This window comes from Ascaphus truei, chromosome 1 (assembly GCF_040206685.1).
Source record: "Ascaphus truei isolate aAscTru1 chromosome 1, aAscTru1.hap1, whole genome shotgun sequence".
Lineage (NCBI taxonomy): Eukaryota > Metazoa > Chordata > Amphibia > Anura > Ascaphidae > Ascaphus > Ascaphus truei.
The window spans coordinates 550,778,798-550,800,505 of NC_134483.1; the positions used below are offsets into that span (position 1 = coordinate 550,778,798).

The 21,708-nt window shown below is 45.9% G+C and overlaps 1 protein-coding gene across 1 annotated transcript in view; it reads left to right on the plus strand.

Annotated features, from left to right (window-relative positions):
* The first annotated feature begins 11,582 nt into the window (after nt 1-11,582).
* LOC142466324 (uncharacterized) overlaps nt 11,583-21,708 on the plus strand; it is an 83,747-nt gene continuing 73,621 nt past the window's right edge. Inside the window, exons 1-4 of the mRNA XM_075571220.1 lie at nt 11,583-12,621; nt 14,702-14,908; nt 18,146-18,349; nt 18,540-18,660. Of these exons, the coding sequence (XP_075427335.1) occupies nt 14,831-14,908; nt 18,146-18,349; nt 18,540-18,660 (403 nt within the window). The 5' untranslated portion in view covers nt 11,583-12,621; nt 14,702-14,830. The remainder of the gene's footprint in view (nt 12,622-14,701; nt 14,909-18,145; nt 18,350-18,539; nt 18,661-21,708) is intronic.

Consider the following 21,708-nt stretch of genomic DNA (forward strand, 5'->3'; position numbering starts at 1 on the left):
TGAAATGCATGCTTGCTAATGCAAGAAGCCTGACAGATAAAATGGGGGAGCATCAATTAATAGCTACAAGGGAGCAGTAATATATCATAGGCATTACTGAAACATGGTGGGATGAAACTCATGACTGGACCGTTAATTTAGAGGGTTATTCTGTTTTTCGGAAGGATCGAACAAATAGAAGGGGAGGTGGAGTATGTCTATATGTTAAACCAGATCTAAAACCTATTATAAGGGATGATGTCTATGAAGGGAATGATGAAAATGTAGAGACCTTGTGGATAGAAATTAGCAGTGGAGGTAAAAGTATAAAGAAAATGTTTGTGGGAATATGCTATAAACCACCAAATATCTGTGAGATTGAGGAAGCTAAAATACTTTTGCAAATGGAGAAGGCATCAAAACTGGGTCATGTTTGCATAATGGGGGATTTTAATTATCCTGACATAGACTGGGGCAATGAGATTAGCGTTACAACAAAAGGGAACAGGTTTTTGGGGGTGCTTAAAGACAATTATATGACCCAAATTATTGAGGAACCAACCAGGAGAGGGGCAGTTCTGGATTTGGTCATCTCAAACAATGTAGAAGTAATAACAAATATTCAAGTCCTGGAACATTTGGGTAACAGTGATCATAACATGGTCTCATTTGAAATAAATTATCAAAAAACAGATTACATGGGTTCAACAAAGACTTTAAACTTTAGAAAGGCAGATTTTAATAAACTGAGGTCTAATCTAGTAGTAATACAATGGGATGATGTTTTTGCAGGGAAAAATGTAGAAGATAAATGGGCAATCTTTAAAACATTGTTAGAAAAGCACACGTATCAGTGTATACCCTTGGGTAATAAGTATAAAAGAAATAAGTCAAAACCAATGTGGCTAAATAAACAGGTAGGGGAGGAAATGGACAAGAAGAGGAGGGCGTTTAGAATCTTTAAGTCAGAAGGGACAGAGACATTGTATCAGAATTATAAGGAATGTAACAAAAATTGCAAAAGGGTAATTAAATTAGCAAAAATGGATAATGAAAAAAGGATTGCAATAGAAAGTAAGGTCAACCCTAAAAAGTTCTTTAAGTACCTTAACAACAAAAAAATGAGAAAAGAAAATATAGGACCCTTTCAGTGTGAGATGGGTAGGCAGATTATTGGAGATAAGGAAAAAGCAGAGGTATTAAACAAATTCTTTGCCTCTGTGTTTACCAGGGAAGAATCAAGTTCAATAGTAGCGCCACAGGACGAAGCCACAACCTCCATATTAATGACCAATTGGTTAACTGAGGAAGAAGTTCATAAGCGACTTGAAAAAATTAAAGTAAATAAGGCACCTGGCCCCGATGGCATACATCCAAGAGTTCTCAAGGAGTTAAGCTCAGTAATAGCAAAACCATTATATTTAATATTCAAGGACTCCATTTCCACAGGCTCAGTACCACAAGATTGGCGTAAAGCAGATGTGGTGCCCATATTTAAAAAGGGAGCTTGATCACACCCGGGGAATTGCAGACCTGTAAGCCTGACTTCAATAGTAGGGAAACTACTTGAAGGTTTAATACGGGATAATATTCAGGAATACCTAATGGAAAACAAAATTATTAGTAATAGTCAGCATGGATTTATGAAGGATAGATAATGCCAAACTAACCTTATTTGTTTCTTTGAGGAGGTAAGTAGGAATTTAGACCAGGGTAATGCAGTTGATGTGGTCTACTTAGATTTTGCAAAGGCTTTTGATACGGTTTCACACAAGAGGTTGGTGTACAAAATAAAGAAAATTGGACTCAGTAATAATATATGCACCTGGATTGAAAACTGGTTAAAGGACAGACAACAGAGGGTTGTCATAAATGGAACTTTTTCAGGTTGGGCTAAACTCGTGAGTGGAGTACCTCAAGGATCGGTACTGGGACCCCTGCTTTTTAACTTGTTTATTAATGACCTTGAGGTTGGGATCGAGAGCAAAGTCTCCATCTTTGCTGATGATACTAAATCAATCAATCCCTGGAGAAGTACCTGAGATGTTTTATATCCGATTTCCAGGATGATTGGGCTCAACTCCTCTCTTGGGCAGAATATGCCGTCAATTCTGCAAAAAACGAGTCTACCCGGGAGTCTCCCTTCTTTATAAATTATGGGTTCCACCCTCCCTGTCTTCCCATCCCCAACATTCCTTCTGGATTACCAGCCGTAGATGAACGCATTTCTTCCCTCCAAACCACATGGTCTAGGATTCAGTCTACCCTTCTCAACTCGTCGTCGTTCGGCGCCCAGTTACAAACCAGGGGATTTGGTATGGCTCTCCTCTAGGAATATCCACCTCAAGGTACCATCTCCTAAACTGGCACCTAAATTCCTAGGTCCCTTCCATATTTGTGAACAAATCAATCCTGTGGCATTCCGGCTCCAACTACCACCCAGTATGAAGATTCCCAATGTCTTCCATGTGTCCCTCTTAAAACCATTTATCTCCAGTCAATTCTTTCCGGATCAGACTCGTAAACCGGATCCCATTACTGTACAAAATAACGAGGAATACGAAGTTCACTCTCTTTTGGATTCTCGCCTATCCAGGGGTCAGCTTCAGTTCTTGGTGCAGTGGAAGGGCTTTGGCCCTGAAGAGATATCCTGGGTACCTTCAAAGGACATTCATGCCCCGGCCCTTCTTAAGTCCTTCAGGAAAAAGTTTCCAGAGAAACCGTTCTTGGACCGTCCAGAGGCCGTTCCTGGAGAGGGGGGTACTGTCAGGTATCGGCGTTCTCTTCGCTTCCCACACAAAGCACTCCCTCTCCGCAGGGAGCCCCTGCACACACAAAACAAGCCTGCCTTACCGGCCTCCATGGCTCCTCGCCCCTGCCGCCGTCGCGGGATCACTTCCCTCGGCGATTCCTCTACTCAGCGCCGGGCGCGTCCACGCCCTCCTACACGCACGCCAGCCTCAGACGTTATGTGCATGCATTCTCAGCTTACGGAGCACACGCCTAACAGAGCACTTTTAACCTCTGCTTCTGCAGTGAGGCGTCGCCCCCAAGCTTCACACAGTTCAATGCAAAGCAATGATTACACTCAGCTGGGCTGAAACACCTCTCTCCTATCAGGGAGGACTCCTTGCAGTCCTCCAGGCCTGCCCCCTTTTCCCATTGGCCTGCCCAGCTTTATTATGCCTGTGCTTCCCATCACTCGTCGCTCGACATAGTTCTGTATGGAAGCATTTGACTATTCTCTCAGTGACTCCTCAGGTATTGACGAGGATTGGACGACTACCCCCTCTGGCTCTCGACTTTGGCTCTACTTGGACTTTGTGACTTCTGGCATCCCTGTAACACGGCTTATACCTTCGATCATCCGCAACTCTCCTATCCCTGACCTTGGCAATGGCAATAACTACTCCTCCTCTACTACCGGTACCGGCAAGTATTGTCTTCACTACTATACCTGGCCTGGCAACAATAATACCACACTCCGGACATGCTCCCTTTGCTGCGGGTGCGTGTATCCCTACGTCCCACCTCAGCACAGGGGACGGGTCTGGTCTGCGGGTAGCACCGGCGTAACAAATACTTACACGGCCTAGTGTAAGTACAATTGCATCAAGTGGTATCTGTTACAATCCAATTCTCCTGCCCCGGTCTGTACAGCAGAGCTCCCAACTGGCCATCCGTTTTTGTCCCAGGAGAGCCTCCGTAGCGGTCGCAGTTGCAAGCTGCCAGACGTTACCATCATATTTCCCTGCCTTCCGGACGCGGTAGCAGGGACTGCAGCTGCAGGACTTGCGCCCGCACTACGAGTGCTGACCAGGACTTTGTTTCTATGTGAGTGCTTTGCCTATACTAATATCTACTACTGATTAAATATGGCGATTTTTTACTAAATCGCTTGCCTCACCATCTGTTCGAATACTCCACGTGGGAGACGCTGGGATAGAGGGGCAGAGTGAGGGTTTCCTTGCCATACCTGCCAGTGACCCAGCCCCCCTGCTGCACGGACCGGGGCAGGAGAATTGGATTGTGACAGATACCACTTGATGTAATTAATTACTAGGCCGTGTAAGTATTGTGGATCTATATATTTATTTCCCCCCCCCCTCCCTCCTGGCTTATCTACCCCTATGAGTAATATTTAACCATTTTTTCCTTTGGGTTTCTTCTGTGGAGGTTAGCGCCGAGGTTTTTTGTTGTTTTAAATTTGATCCAGAAAAACATACTAATATAGATATATACATATTTTACCTCGGTATCCGACGGTCCGTTTTCCGTCGAACAGCTTATCCGACACCGCATAATCCAGTCCGCTGGATGCATTATCCGACATCGGAACCGCTTATCCGACGCTCACCGCAGCGGATTAACGTGAACCCGCAATCCGACTGTCCGTTATCCGATGGCGGTTTGCGGGACGGATTCCGGCGGATAAGCGAGGACCGCCTGTAAATATTTTTGTAAATGATGAAACTGACAAAGGATACCAGACCAGAGATATCCCGACTGTCCTCTGTGACGATCGGGGCAATGCGGCTCATATTAATACAGGGAAAGCCATTGCTCCTACCAATCTGATGGATGTGCAGGATGCCCCTATTTGTTGAAGTATAATAATGTATAGGGAAGCTTTTATTGGACATAAAATGGAATGTTTGAAACTGTATTCTGTATTTCTTTGTTCCCTTGGTGTTCTAGGCTAGTAATACACTTGCCCAGCCTCTATGTTAAGGGATCCAGGTTTAGCTGGTTCCACGAGGGGGTTGAGAAGAATGGGGAGTGGGGGATGGGCAATCCTATCTGGGAGACATTGGTCTGATAAGAAGAGCCATTGTCTGCCCCAGACAGCGAGGTGCCTAACTCGGGGAGAGATAGCAAGCCGGCACTAAAAACAGTGGTTGGGTATGAGTCCCGTAGGAGCTGTTCTCATTTGCCACTTTGTAATTCCCGCTCGCCTTGCCATAGCCTCCCGATCAAGTCCCAAGTCCCGATTGCGAACACAGATGAGCCTTCGCGCAGTGTTTGACCCCACACACAGCAGTCATGCTGTGATTGTTTGCGACCCCATTCTCCTTGAATTTCTATGGAGATGGGGAATCTATGGAGATCTGGTCTCTACAGTTCATTGCAGGATGGTATAATCAGAGGTTGTGCCGGAGACACCTGAATCCGAGGCTGCGCACTATTCCGAGCAGTAGATTTTAAGTTGTTCTGCTTTCATTTGCATCCACCAATGCCTGGAGGCTCTGGGCCATTACACAAGAGGAAGCTGCACTTGGTAAACCATTTCGGTGATGCTAATCACCTAGGACCTCTATGATTCCCTCGGTACTCCTCTGGTTTTGTGAGTATAGTTCTGTTGAGTGATTTGTGTTAGGTTTGCTGATTCTGTAATTTGATAATACTCTTTATTTGACCTGGATATGGACTGCTGACAGAGGTCAGAAACAAGAAGGACCTTGTAGATAACCTGGTCATGTACAAAGCCCAGCTATGACTTGCTCTAGTAGACACCATTCCGACATGGACAAGGCCTTACCTTCCACCATCCTTTTGAAAATGGAGGACTCAAGCTCCTTTGAGGAGCACTGCATCCCAGTGACACCCCCTGCCTTGGCCACTGAGATCACAGGCTCTTAGCTGACCTGGGACTGGATGCCACCCTCTAGATCAGGGGTGGGGAATGTCCGGCCCGCGGGCCGTATAAGGCCCGCGAAATCATTTGGTCCGGCCCCCGTGAGTCTGGGGATGCAGCCGTGTCCCTCGATAAATCCTGTCACCTGGTTACCACTGGTTGACAGGATTTTGCGCGCTTGCGCTGTGCCTGCAAGAAAAGAGGGGGGAAAAAAACCTCCCCCTTTCCTGATAGGCTGCCGCGTGTTGGCATGTATGATTTTTTTTTGGCCTCCCATCAGCCCCTATCCCCCACCCCCCTCCTCCACACACGTCCACAGAAGAGCAAGTCTGCGGAGGGAGAGACACCTCAATACCGACCTCCTTCTCCCCACACCGGGCAGCAGTTGAGGAGGGTACCTGCTCCGATACCCCCCCCGCTCAGATTCCCAACCCTCTCCGTGCACTTACACGGTCCTTCTCCCCACACCGGACTGCAGTTGCGGAGGAGGGCACCTGCTCCGATCCCCCCCTGCTCAGATTCCCCCTTGCGCACTTATACGGTTCTCCTTCTCCCCACACGACCAGCAGTTGCGGAGGGCACCTGCTCCGATCCCCCCCCCCTGTGTGTGTCTGAGTGTGTGTGTGTGTCTGAGTGTGTGTCAGAGTCAGAGAGAGAGTGTGTGTGTTTGTATGTCTGAGAGTGTGTGTGTGTGTGTCTGAGAGAGTGTGTGTGTGTGTGTCTGAGAGAGTGTGTGTGTGTCAGAGAGAGTGTGTGTGTCTGAGAGTGTGTGTGTGTCTGAGAGTGTGTGTGTGTCTGAGAGAGTGTGTGTGTCTGAGTGTGTGTGTGTGTGTGTGTGTGTGTGTGTGTGTGTGTGTGTGTGTGTGTCAGAGAGTGTGTGTGTCAGAGTGTGTGTGTGTGTGTGTGTGTGTGTGTGTCAGAGAGTGTGTGTGTGTCAGAAAGAGAGTGTATTTGTCAGAGAGCGAGAGTGTGTGTGTCAGAGAGCGAGAGAGTGTGTGTGTCAGAGAAAGAGAGTGTGTGTGTCAGAGAGAGAGAATGTGTGTGTCAGAGAGAGAGTGTGTGTGTCATAGAGAGTGTGTGTGTCTGAGAGAGAGTGTGTGTCTGCGAGTGACAGTGGGTCTGAGAGTCTGAGAGTGACAGTGGGTCTGAGAGTGGGTCTGAGAGTGGAACTGAGAGTGGGTCTGAGAGTCTGAGAGTGGGTCTGAGAATTTGATTTCCCTCCCCCCCTGCCCGGTCTGTGTGTCTGTGTCTGTGTGTCTGTGTCTGTGTGTGTAGACACCAACCCATAGTCAGTCATAGTCACCCACCACGCAAGAGTCAGTCAGTCACCCAAAGAGAAGCAGTTCCAGCCATCCCATTTGTGGTGAGTTAATTAAATGTTTCACCAAATATAGCAGGCTAATTTTTAAGTTGATAATTTTGTATGGCCCTCGAATGGTTTTATAAATATCAAAATGGCCCTTGGCAGAAAAAAGGTTCCCCACCCCTGCTCTAGATGAAGGCTATCATCCTTGAGGTGATGAGGGCCTCATCAGGTCCCCCTGCACCACCACTGTCATCAACTAGCAATCGCAGTTCCCAGGCCAGCTTGTATACCCGCTTCAACTACAGCAGTGTCTCCCACCATCGATGACTTATGGCAATCGTTTGAACACCAGTGCTTCCTCCGTCACTTGCCTGAGGAAGACTGGGGCAGGTACCTGTCCCCCCAGCTGAGATGGAAAGCAGCAGACGCGCACCGGGAAGATGGATTGGGAGAATGCCTATGATTATGCGGTGGTAAAGGTGATACTCCGGGCCCGGTACTTATTGACCCCCAAAACGTACAGTGCCCCGTTCAGAGAATCCCCCAGTGGCTCTGTGCAGTGTCTTTCTCCACCCCCCCCGCCCTCCGCCCCGAGTGGTTGCCTCTGTGCAGTTTCACTGTGTTCCCCCTCCAGTGGGTGCCTCTATGCATTGTTAATTCCCCTCCCCCAGTGGGGGCAGTGTGACTGTCCCCCCTGTCGGTGCCTCTGTGTAGTGTCAGTCCCCCCCAATGGGTGCCTCTGTGCAGTGTAACTGTCTCCCCATCCCAGTGGGTGGGTGTGACGGTAGGGGGTAGCCGGCCTGCATAATAAAGATTAAGCCCGAATGGTTACACCTGAAAACCGTGAGTCCCTGGCAGCTAAGCAGCCCCATAAGCCGGGGCTATGTAATATAAACTGCAAAAGTCATACCCTGTATTAAAACATGTTTTATAATGTTTGGTACATTCTGTATAAATGTCTATGCAGTCAACCCGGGCATCCACATAGGTGCCGGAGTATAAAAAGGAGGGAGGATGTCCACAGGTCCTGGTCTCCCATGACAGTGTATCTGTGCAGTGTTACTGTCCCCATCAGTATATAAAGGCCACCTCTTGTCCCACCTTTGACACCATATGTAGGAGATACGTACAGAGATAAAAACAGGAGACAGTTTTGGAAAAACTAAATGTACACTTTATTTCACCAAAATGCCATAAACAAAAACATTGGCTTTTCCTCTGCCCACATGCAGAAAAAAATAAAGATTAGGACTTTCCTAGGCCAAAGCTCAGTTCTCAGGTCATGTACCTGAAAGTATCTGCCCAGTGCCCTGGTCCATGTGATATGTTAATGATCTCTCAGTGACAAAGTGCCTCAGCGACACGGCCGTCGGGACGTGCGCCTGCTTCCAGAGGCACTTCATTGCTGCTCCGGCAGGCTACCATTTCACAGACACGCTTGCGGTACCCAGTGATAGATCATTATCTGATCACATGGACCAGGGCACTGGGCAAATACTTTCAGGTACAGGACGCTGGTTTTTGTTAATATTTTTTTTTGTATTTAGCCTGTGAATGTCACGGTGGGGGGTGGCTAGCCCAGTAATAAAGGGGTTACCCCCCAGCTGGCCACCCCTACCATCGTGTGGGAGGCGGGGGGTTAACTGTGATAATGATTAAATGTGTATGTATTCCCCTGCTTCAGCACAAAATGGATTCCCCTTTGGTTTTAATGTATGTTCCTGGTTACATGTGTTCCTGCTCCTACAGTGGTTGCACCAAACACATACACTGGGATCAGGTCGGGAGGGAAAGGGTTAACTGTGTTTGTAGGTTTATGGCCCTTTGCTCCCCTTCCCGCCTTTTTACCCACCATTTGCCGGCACTGTCCCATAGGTCACCTTTGGAGCTCCATAGAAGTCAATGGAGATTGCAAGGTTTTTGGCCCTATACCTAGGAAGACCAGCAGATGGTGCCCGAGAGGACGAGCGGAGCTCCTCATTGAAATGAATGGCGCAATGCATTTCAATGGGAAATACCTCGAGTCCGCTCTCTAGGAACTTAGTTGGATGCCTGCCAAACCGCAGTATCCGAAAATAGCTACAATCTCAAAGAAAGGGCTTTGATCACTGAATTGCTGTGAGAACTCGTCACGGTCAAGTTCAAACATATTAAAATATGTATCTTTGGTTCTAGGGCAGCTAGCAAGGAAATTCTTTCTGCCTCTAGCTCCTGGGGACCCCCTCACTCGACCCCAACCGGGTCCGACGGGCAATGCCCGCGGGAAAGGGTCGCGGCCATGGACATCAATGGCAGACAAAAGACGGCAGGTTTAAAAAATGTATAAAACACAAATGTATTATCTCTGGTTTGGTGATAGCTGGGAGGCTGGAATTTGGCCACCAGGTAGTCCTGCCTCCGGCATGATGGCATGGCAATTTCCAGCCCCCTCAGTCTAACCGAACGGATGGTATTTGTATGTTTAAGTCACGGTTGCCGCCATTGGCCACCATGGGGGAAAATATGTTGACAGAGTGAAATGCACTGATTTCCCATTGACTCCAATGGCGGAGAAAACCCCATTGTTCCCTATGGGAAATTAAAGGTGAAAGTCGGAACTCCGGTTCGGTGGGTCGTACGAAGCTGAGATTTGGCCACCATGTAAAGTCACCTCCGGCATGAGGACATGGCAAATTTCAGCCATCTCTGATCCACCGAATGGATATTTAGGTATAAAGATTGTGAAATATATCATGTAGATCCCTGCCTACTGAAAAGCCCGCCAAAGTTACTGGCCTGGGAGGTATGTTAATGGCCAGGGGGCGACAATATGTATATAGGGAATACCCTGATCAAAGGCTCCCCCACCCTGATTAAGTATTCTAGGGCGAGGAAAGCAGGACGTGGGTACTTGTATTAAGTGCCATACTTCACACCTCTGGACAGTTTCCCGACCCAGATACCCAAAAGGCGGACTTTGACTCGCCAGCTTGTTAGTGTGGGGTGCTGAAAATGGGTCTCTGGCCAGAGTGATGTGCGCATGTGTCACCCACCTGGGGGCAGGTACCTTATTGCTTCCCACGTGAGCTGGCACTGAACTATTGGGTCCAGATAATTGATAGCCAATACCTGAGTCCCAATGTTAGGGTATGGGGCTGAAACCCTTATGAGACTGTAAGCCCTCTACCCAGTGGTCTTCGTTATTTTACCTGAATGATACCTGATGCCCGATGAACTGCTAACCTGAATCCTGGTTATTTCATTGTCCCTTCCCTAAGTAAGTGTCTATATTTCCTTTGTTATTTGTCCAACATTGTGTGTCCACCTGTCTTTTAAGGAATAAAATCTCTTCATTATATCACAGTCGTATTCAATTCAACCCAGTTTATTTGGTGTATATTATAACCCTGAAGCTACCGTGACAGTCAAGTAGAGGTTTTTTTATGGTGACAATTGCAGTGGGAGACTAGCGCTCCTGGTAGCTGCTGTCGGGTGGATATAGTAGAAAGAATAGGACTGCGCTAATAAGTCTTGCAATAATATAATGAACCAATAATAACAAACCATATAACTGGGTTGCTTATAAATTGTATATATATAATATATATGTATATGTGTGTGTATATATATATATATATATATATATATATATATATATATACTATATATAGTAAGTATATATAGTAAGTATATATAGCGGAAATAGCCGTGTTAGTCCAGTTGCGATAGTGCAGAATAAATTAGTTCTTCAGTATTAGCTGATACCTTTTTTTATTTGGGCTAACAATTTATGTCATAGGACTATCGAAAGCTTGTCCTATGACATAAATTGTTAGTCCAAATAAAAAAGGTATCATCGAATACTGAAGAACTAATTTATTCTGCAATATATATATATCGATACCGATATAACACCAACCAGTGACCACGGAATATCTACCACAAGATCTCCCAGACCAACAATGATATTGCGTCAGTACGTACAGACTAAGGATCCAGTGGGATCACCAGGCTAATATATATCCCTACAAGACCTCTTCAGGGAGTACCAGCCCGTCAACAGGAGCATCATTCAGGTTAATTGTAGCAGACAGCAGATGATAAGACTATCTGTGTCCCTCTCTTACAATATTTGTGTTCATCTGACAGTATACACAGTACATAACTTCACACACTCAGGAATTGTTTCATTGCAGGGTGCTGTGATAATGCGTGACTATAATGGATATAGTTCCTATATTGAGGGGCATTATTAGCCTGTTGTGTTAGTTCAGCCTCCACTTAGCTTCATTATCCCTCCCAGCAGAGACTCATTGCTGGGCAGTGCATGGGGGCACACTATGCACAGTGTGCACGGTGACTGTATCATGCAGCAAACACCACCTACACCTGTGTATTGTCCCCTCACTAATGTTGTTAGAACTGGGTTTGACACCTTTTTTTCTTCTGCCCCATACTTAATTTTGGTCCCTGGTGTGATTAATATGGAGCCGCCAGCCACACGTCACTCAGACGCGGTCTGACTGAAAAACGGGTTGCTTAGCAACCACGGAAGCTTTGTACAGGAGAACCTATCAGCCACTGCGCATGTGCAAACTACATTTCAGCTCCTACAGCAGGACGCTGACAGGTTGCCAAGCAGCTACTGCGCATGTGCAAACTACATTTCAAAATGGCGGCCGCAACATGAGGTTATCAGGATCCTCCAGCAGGACGCTTACACAGGTTGCCAAGCAACCACAGCGGCCACGCGAAGGGATTAATAACTACACGCAGGTGTAACAGACTAATTCATTATATCTGACTGAACTCTCAACAATGGCGGCAGCAGCATTGCACCATAGAGATAGTCTGACACACAGGGTTGGCGGGCATTTACCTGCTTTAATTACTTTGGAGCTTATTTGACTAATTGTTTGATTGTTCACACTGGTTTTTAGGGGTATATAATTGTATGTTTTATTCTTTCCCCACTGCACAACCCTGAGGAAGGTCCCGTTTTGGGGGACCGAAACGTTGGAAATTTGTGCCCTATTATCAATATACACTTTATTTGCTTGAGAATTGTGCGCTGTCTCCTGACTTCGTGGAATCAACACGGTATCTACTGACGTCACTAGGTTGGACCAGCGGGCTGAGGAGGCGAGCGGTGGCGCAGTAGTGACGTCAGCAGAGGTGGACCTGGGCTCCGAGTCGTGGCCGCGAGGAGGAGATAGACGTAGGATCCAGCCTCATCACCTGCACCCGACAGTCACGCCTGCGGACGGCACGTCTGTAATCCGGCTAAAAGATCCCTTAGCCTGTGAGTGCATTCTTTTGTGATCTTAGTTCTTTTTAATAAATTTTGTTACGGTACCGCACTATGTGTTTTATTATTGCATTTTATGGGCACCGTGACTGAGAACTTGTAAAGCTGTGGAGAAGGCAGAAGTACAGAAGAATCTGAGACCAATTGCTATCCAGTCCTATACACTGAAGCTCAAGACAAAGATACCTCTCGAGGTCCTATACTACTTGCATATATGTAAGTAGTTAGCTGCTAAGTGTATGAGATCTCCTTTTCAAGAGATTACTGCGCAATGGTCTTTTCTGTCTGTTTGGTTTTAGAATTTGATCTACCTCCAAGACACCCCAGAAAGTTCATCTGTGCGGCAAACGGACTGTTTCCACCTCTGGGATTCAGGATTGTATTGTTCCATTTACCTAGGATTCCTTATACCTGGTAGTGCGCCAAGGAGTGTCCTAATACATTTCATGTTTTGATACAAGGCTCCATGGATAGACTTGTTGTTTCCTTGTCCTAAGGCAGCCAGCCCCTATTATTTATCACATTACACATGGGGGTTTATATGTATACATTGTTGATTGTATATTTATTTAATATCACTCTATTATCACTACGGTTTGTTTATTGGTCAATAAGTTTGATTAATCACCACAATTGAAATAGGTTGAGCGCTTAGTATGTATTAGTTTATTATTATCACTTTGTAAGGGCTAAGTTACTTCCCCAGTCCCTCTCTTACAAGACTGGGAGGATCAGCCCCTTTCCAGCCTACCAGTCTCAGCGGTACCTTAAAGCAGGTGGCCCTTCAGGTCAGTGGTGTCCAGGTGTGCATGAGGGTTCGGCCTCTGGCAGGTTCCTGGGTCCTCTGTGTCCAGGAAAAAAAATATATATATATATATACACATACACATATATATATATATATATATATATATATATATATATTACACTTAAACACATACACACACGCCTTTTTTCATCCCAGGCTCAGAGGCGCCTATCTGTGTGGGAGGTCTCGGGCCGGCCCTGTGAACTGTTACTGGGTATTAGACACGTCAGCACGATTCCTATTGCTAGGTTTGATTTTCCCACTCCACATAAACCCACCTGTAAGAGCTGTGTGCAGAGGTATGCAAATGGAGACCGTTTAGGGTGAAATTAACATATGGCTTTATTGAGCCTGTCCCTTTTAAACAGCACAGCAAACAAAAATATAGAAAAAAACAAACACTTTGTAAGGGCTAACTTACTTCCCCAGTCCCTCTCTTACAAGACTGGGAGGATCAGCCCCTTTCCAGCCTACCAGTCTCAGCGGTTCCTTTAAGCAGGTGGCCCTTCAGGTCAGTGGTGTCCAGGTGTGCATGAGGGTCCAGCCTCTGGCAGGTTCCTGGGTCCTCTGTGTCCAGGAAAAGAGGTCTGGTCCCCTTCTGTCTTGCCGTCAATACACAGTCCTCCTGGGTATTCAAGACCCTTTCCTCATGTCATTGTGTGCTGAGGAAAATCCCCCCTGTGTCTCACATGAGGCTTTTTCACAGAGCTCTGATTAGTCCAGGTGGAGACTGGCTAATTGAGTGGCTGCAATTAACCAGCTCCATGCTGGATTCAGAGCTCTGAGGCAGCTTTATCCAAACGGGATAAGTCCCTGTTACACCACCCCTGTGGGCTGTCCTAGAAGCATGATCACCGCCCACAGCCCTCGCTCAGTGATTGGCCAGCACGTAGCATCCGCACACTGATATGGCGGCACCCTTCTTGCACGTGTTCCTACGGAGATGGGGAATCTATGCAAAGGGCAGCCGATGTCAGTACCAGAGATTATCTTGCTAGTCAGTGTTTTTTCTACATTCACCCAGAACGAGGCTTGGTCAAATAGACGAGAGTAACATTTTATTCTCATAATAGCATCCTTACTGTCTTGGGGGTCCAAAGACCCGCGGAGAGTGGAAGCTGACCTGGGTAAGCCTATTGAAGCGGTGCTCAGCACATAGCAAGCAAGGATTTACTCCCCCCCCCACCCCCCGTAATCCAGGTTTTGGGGAATTTGTGCCTTAAATCTTATATTGTTTTGTGCCTGTGGACTCCAGTCTAAATAAACGTTGTTCTGTCTGGTCCTTGCTATCCTGGTATAATTGTCCTGGTCTCACGTGACAGGCTTCATAGTCCCTCACATCTGTCCCTCCCACTGCAGGGTGACACAAACAGGACCCACAGTCCCTCACATCTGTCCCTCCCACTGCAGGGTGACAGGACACACAGTCCCTCACATCAGTCCCTTCCACTGCAGGGTGACACAGACAGGAGACACAATCCCTCCCACTGCAGGGTGACACAGACAGGTCCCACAGTCCCTCACATCTGTCCCTCCCACTGCAGGGTGACACAGACAGGACCCACAGACCCTCACATCTGTCCCTCCCACTGCAGGGTGACACAGACAGGAGGGACACTTTTTCCATTGTATCCATTTCTGTCACTGCAGGGTGTTATATACATCCCTCTCTCTCCCCATGTGTAGGATGATATTGCTATGAAATACAAGTACAATATATTCCAGTAACTGCAGAGGTCACCACAGGGTGAGACACTTCCACACTTCCACACGGACTAGAGCCCATTCTTGGAGCATCTGACTAACTCACTGATCATGAACAAGGACAAAAAGCAGATGACTGAGATGATCTTGGATCACACCCTGGAGATTATCTACCTGCTGACCGGAGAGGTGAGAGCTGCTGGTGACTGTCAAAATGACACCTCTCTTATCTCTTTCACTACAAATGGGACCTGTCTCTGTTGGTAACATGTCTTCGTCTTTGGGTATCATCTCTATGCAGATATATCTAACCACCCCTTCCCTCACACCTTCAATCCAGTTCCAAGTCTCAGATTGCCTCCTACACATTATCTTCTCGTGGATGTTGCTCCACCACCTAAAATGTAATGTTTAAAACTGAGAACCTCGTATTTTCTCCACAACCTGAACTCAATATCCCCTTTTTCCATCACCATAAATGGTACTACCATCTATCCTGTCGCCACAGTGCGTTGCATTGGAGAGACATTTGACACCTCCCTTTCCTTCTCCATTCATGGCATGACTAAAATTTGTTGCTTCTTCCTCTGTAATGTTGCCAAGATCTGTACTTTCTTCTTTCAATCTTCTACTGCTAAACTCAAATGCATGCCCTTATCCTCTCCCATCTGGATTATTGTAACATACTGCTAACAGGCCTCCCTGCCAGTGACGGTGAAGGGGGTTAACCAGGCTTATAATAAAGGTCAAGCCCACTTGGTTAACCCTGACCCGTGTGTTAGGGTCTTAGAGTGTCAACTCTGGGACCCAGAAGTAAAAAATGTATTACTGCAACTGTATACTGATTTTGCGACATTAAAAAATTATGTGATTTTTGCCTTTACTGGGATGCTAGGATCGGGAGATTTCTAGGGTGCAAGTTTCGGGGTGGGTTTGGCAGAGAAAGTCTTTGCAGAATGTGTCTATGTCGCGGGGTTCCGGAGTTATGGGATACCCCAAAAGTTGTATCCGGAGATGGAGTGACATCTTCAGATACAGATAAGTGCATTACTCCGCCAACCTCGGACCCTGGAAACGTTCTTATGACTCACCGCCAGGATCCCTGCTGCAGCATCTTCCAGACAAGGTAAATGGGTATGAAGGGGTTAAAATATATCTGCAGGTATACACGGAGTCCTAAGTATAGCAGGGATGCCCCAGTATAGCAGAGGTACCCACATACAGTTAGATCTGGAAATAATTGGACACTGATACAAGTTTTGTTATTTTGGCTGTGTACCAAAATAAATTCAAGTTACAGTTAAATAATGAATATTGGCTTAAAGTGCAGTCTATCAGCTTTAATTCGAGTATATTCACATCCAAATTGGAGGAAGGGTTTAGGAATTACATCTCTTTAATATGTAGCCCCCTCTTTTTCAAGGGACCAAAAGTAATTGGACAACTGACTCAAAGCTGTTTCATGGACAGGTGTGGGCTATTCCTTTGTTATATCATCAGTTAAGCAGGTAAAAGGTCTGGAGTTGATTCCAGGTGTGGCATTCGCATTTGGAAGCTGTTGCTGTGAACCCACAACATGCGGTCAAAGGAGCTCTCAATGCAATTAGAACAGGGCATCCTTAGGCTGCAAAAAAAAAAAGAAAATCCATCAGAGAGATAGCAGGAACATTAGGAGTGGCCAAATCAACAGTTTGGTACATTCTGAGAAAAAAAGAACGCACTGGTGAGCTTTGCAACACAAAAAGCCTGGACATCCATGGAAGACAACAATGGTGGATGATCGTAGGATCCTTTCCATGGTAAAGAAAAACCCCTTCACAGCATCCAGCCAAGTGAAGAACACTCTCCAGGAGGTAGGCATATCATTATCCAAGTCTACCATAAAGAGAAGACTTAACGAGAGCAAATACAGAGAGTTCACCACAAGGTGCAAACCATTCATAAGCCTCAAGAATAGAAAGGCCAGATTAGACTTTGCCAAACAATATCTAAAAAAGCCAGCCCAGTTCTGGAACAGCATTCTTTGGCAGATGAAACTAAGATCAACCTGTACCAGAATGATGGGAAGAAAAAAGCATGGAGAAGGCTTGGAACGGCTCATGATCTGAAGCATACCACATCATCTGTAAAACACGGTGGAGGCAGTGTGATGGCATGGGCATGCATGGCTTACAATGGCACTGGGTCACTAGTGTTTACTGACGATGTGACAGAAGACAGAAGCAGCCGGATGAATTCTGAAGTGTATAGGGATATATTGTCTGCTCAGATTCAGCCAAATTCAGCGAAGTTGAAGTTGGTCAAGGTTGAGAAGTGCATTCGTATCTCTCCTTGCAGACCCAATTGTGTAGCAGGGGACTGAGATATCCCTCTTAGATCCTAATGGATGCGCACTCATTCAAACATCCATGTGTAGAGATTGAAGGAAGAGATAACATGTATAGTATTATATAGATTATCACATGGATGTATTGTGCAATTTATTGTGTCAGGTGCTCTGCAGTGAACGCTTCCCTGTGCATTGCAGTCGAGGAGAAGCCCGTGACGTCATCGACAGGCGCCCCACGAGGTGTAGCGGCGTGCTGTTGGCATCCAGCACTGGTAGCTCTGACGGAGGCTGCTGTACCCAGTTGTGGGACTTGTTTGCGGAACTTTACACGGTGGACTTACCATCTTAACACCCTGAGACGGAGGGAGTGCTATCTACAGACGATGAGGACCTCCCTGTCTGGATAGATGACCGCTGGTCCCCTGCTTCCTCCTCTGCATTGGGTGAAGAGTGACGTGTCCAGCTGTCCCTCTGTGTGGTAACCCCACTGATGCATTGCTTGATTGTTCTTATTCTGATGTACGCAGAACTTATTATCCTTTAGTAAAATTAACTTTTATAATTGTGCTTCACTATGTGCATTGTGCGCCTTGGTCTCTTGTTTTTCCTCCAGTTCTAGGGGTGTCGAGCCACCCCCCAAGAAATGCTGCAGACGCAATATTAGTGATACTTACACCTACAAGGTCTACAATATTGTTTATTCCACATTGAGATCACTGTGTGTGTTTCACCTTGCATTAGCTGCGCACTCTCACTTTTTTGTATGGATGTATTGTGCCTGTGTTACATTATTCTGTAATCGCCACAGAATGTCACAAGTCCTGTACTTATTACATATTATGTGTAATGTTTGTACAATCCATGATCTTTGTGCTCATATTGGCACAGTTGGGTCAGTGAGTGTGGTGTAGTAAAGTCAGTGATACAATAGACAGAATTGGTGGGGAGGCCACTGAATAGATTACGTGAGTATAGAGCTGGTGACACGAAATTTGTCCCTCTCACTGATAAGCAACAAATCTGCAGGAATATGACACATATCCACGATTGTCTCTTACTCTGCACAGTGATATTTATTACTGTCTCTCTATATGTAGGATTGTATAGTTGTGAAGAAGCATGGTGAGTGTGTCACAGACAGCAGCAGGCCCTGTGTGCCAGAAGGATTCTGCAGGTCCCAGAGACCCGACATGGAGCATCCAACTAACTCCCTGATACATGAGAGAAGCAATGACAAGAAGCTGATGTCTGAGAAGATCCTGGAACTCACCAACAAGATCATTCACCTGCTGACCGGAGAGGTGAGGGCTGCTGGGCACTGTTACATTTTACCGTCTTTATGTCTTCATTCAGCCTGGTCTTGTACAAACTTTGTTCCATGTATCTGTATTTTCCTCTCTCCCTTGCTCACCTGGCTTTCCATAAGTAAAAGATTCTTACAGGACCAGTTATTATATCTGAATACTGAGTGGGGGGTTCTCTGTGTTTCAGGTGCCTATAAAGTGTGATGATGTTGCTATATATTTCTCCATGGAGGAATGGGAGTATTTAGAAGGACACAGGGGGTCTTACAAGGATGTGATGGAGAATAACCAGAACCTCAGCTCACTGGGTAAGAGGAGGTTTCTCTCATTGTATGTATGTATGTCTTTATTTATATAGCACCATTAATGTACATAGCGCTTCACAGTAGTAATACACGTGACAATCATATAAATAACAAATAACTACAAATAACAAATCATGGGAATAAGTGCTTCAGACATAAAAGTAACATTGGGGAAGACAAGAGGAGTCCCTGCTCCAAAGAGCTTACAATCTAATTGGAAGGGAGAACGTACAGAGACAGTGGGAGGGCGTTCTGGTAATTGTGTCTGCAGGGGGGCAAGCTTTATGTATCGTGTATAGTATTAGCCACGATGCTACTCATATGCTTCTTTAAGCAAGTGGGTTTTAAAGGTGGATAGAGATGGTGCTAGTCGGGTATTGAAGGGAAGGGCATTCCAGAGGTGTGGGGCAGTCAGTGAGAAAGGTTTAAGGTAGGAGAGGGCTTTAGATACAAAGGGGGTAGAGAGAAGACATCCTTGAGAAGAACGCAAGAGTTGGGATGGTGCATAGCGAGAAATTATGGCTGAGATGCAAGAAGGGGCAGAAGAATGTAAAGCTTTAAAAGTGAGGAGGAGAATTGAGTGCCAGATGCAGGATTTGATTGGAAGCCAGGATAGAGATTTCAGCAGGGGAGACGCTGAGACAGATTTAGGAAAGAGTCGAGTGATTCTGGCATCACTGTTAAGGATAGATTGCAGGGGAGAAAGGTGAGAGGCAGGTAGGCCGGACAGCAGGAGGTTACAGTAATTGAGACGGGAGAGAATGAGGGCCTGAGTAAACGGTTTAGCAGTCGAGTAGCAGAGGAAAAGGCATATCTTCGTAATATTGCGGAGTAAAACGTGACAGGTTTTAGATACGTTTTGAATGTGAGGGGAGGATGTGAGAGAGGAGTCGAGTGTGACCCCCAGGCAGCGTGCTTGGGCTACTGGGTGAATGATGGTACTTCCAACAGTAATGTGGAAGGAGGTAATAGGGCCAGGTTTGGGAGGAAGTATGAGGAGCTCTGATTTTGCCATGTTGAGTTTAAGTCGGCGGAAGGCCATCCAGGATGATATCGCAGAGAGACATTCAGAAACTTTGGTCTGTACAGCAGGTGTAAGGTCAGGGGTTGAAAAGTAAATTTGTGTGTCGTCAGCATAGAGGTGATATTTAAACACAAGAAATGTGATTAGGTCATGTAAGGTTAAAACTGTCTTCTGCCAGCTCTGGAATTGATAAGGTTAAACAGTATACGCTGGCATGGCTATTTCTTTCTGAGACTATTGTGATTAGCTTTGAAAGCAGCTGTTGTTGAATCTGTCATATGCTGTTAAGAAGGACAGCACTGCCTTATAAGTCACCATTGTATATTCTCTTGCTCAGCAGTTAAATGTTTTAAGATCTACAGAAAAGGCATTATGTGAAGGTTACATGTAAATTTGGATGTGTACCCATATTTGTAACAGATGACAACTGTATTTTTGTCCCTGCCTTATGTATAAAAACTGCTTCGTGAACCATTAAAACTCAGTTGTAAGAATTCAGCCATAGTCTCCTCTGATTTCTTACAGCTCCGAGCTCGTCTGCCATACTATTTGAAAGCATCCCATATCCGTTGCGTTCCATGTGCTCCCGGAAGAAGTTGTGTTTTGCTTGCCCTAGAAAAGGACCTGATCTGTAGAGATCTAACAGGTCACATAGAGAAAGTGTGTACAGAGAAAAGAGAAGAGGTCCCAGGACAGAGCCCTGGGGTACCCTCACAGAAAGATCGATAGAGGAGGAGGAGGTGTTGGCAAAATAGACACTGAAAGTACGATGGGAGAGATAAGAGGAGATCCAGGATAGAGCTTTGTTACAAATACCAAGAGTATGGAGAATGTGAAGAAGAGGGTGGTCCACGGTGTCAAATGCTACAGAGAGGTCAAGTAGTAATAGGGAATCAGTCCAGGGGGGATCCAGCAAACAGGAGCTCAGGTTACACTTTGTTTTCTTCTTGGCAATTTTAATAACTCGTGGGAGGTTTGTGTCAGGAACAAGAAACAAGTTACAGAGCAGGACAAGCAGGTGTTCTTCTCTGTCACGAGCTGGTGCGTTTATAGTTGGGATGTCAAGACTGGATATTTTTGAGGATCCCTCTAACTCTGTCTGGGTTTCTCTAATCTGTCTTTAGATGTCTCCTGAGTACTCCTGGCGTTATTCCACATACAGCTATAGCTGACGTTATCACACCTTTAACAGATAAAATACTGAGTTAAATAACGTGTTTTCAATAGCACTACTGTGAAATAACACATTGCGTTAATGGATGCCATAACCTCTACATCTGCACCAGACATGGGTACCTTATATAAAAGGTAAGTTTACCACTTAGGTGCTTTGGCCTTCTCCAGTCACATACCGATTGCAGTTAGAGACGTGTATTTTATACTGTAACGGATCCTCGCCACAAACCGGACAAGACCGTAAGGCCGAGGTGGGAATTAGAAAACACCAACCTAGAGACGCGAAGTCACGTCCATGTCACGGTAGACCAGTTCTTACCAACAAATTAATACCGGGATTCTGGACTGAGCTGGACAAGGCTGGTAAAATAAATTGTAATGTATTTCCTTTTAAGACAAACACAAAATACTTCACAATTACCGTCAATAAACACTTACGGGGATGGGGAAACTAAATAAAATGTCCACGGAACGAAACAAAGTCTCTGGACACCCCTGCACGCATGCAAGTGGGAGCGCGATGTGAGCCGTGCGACAATCCTTGGCTAGGGGCACAACTTGCCACCCCTATATCTCCGCCGAAAGGAAAGATTTCGTAATGTCCTTACAGGATTTGTTCGGGAATCCTTAGCTCAAACGAATTCTGGAAGAGGGGCACGATCCTTGGTTACGATGTTGTTAACCCCTCACACTCCGGAACCGCTGACGCTAGAGCTTGGACGTTTGTGTATAAAGCTTAGATCAATACAACAAAAAACAAACAAAGATGCCCAAAGCTACTTCTAATGTGACAAAAACACACAGTGTAATTGTACAGTGTACAGTGTACATCTGTATAATTACAGGAAGAA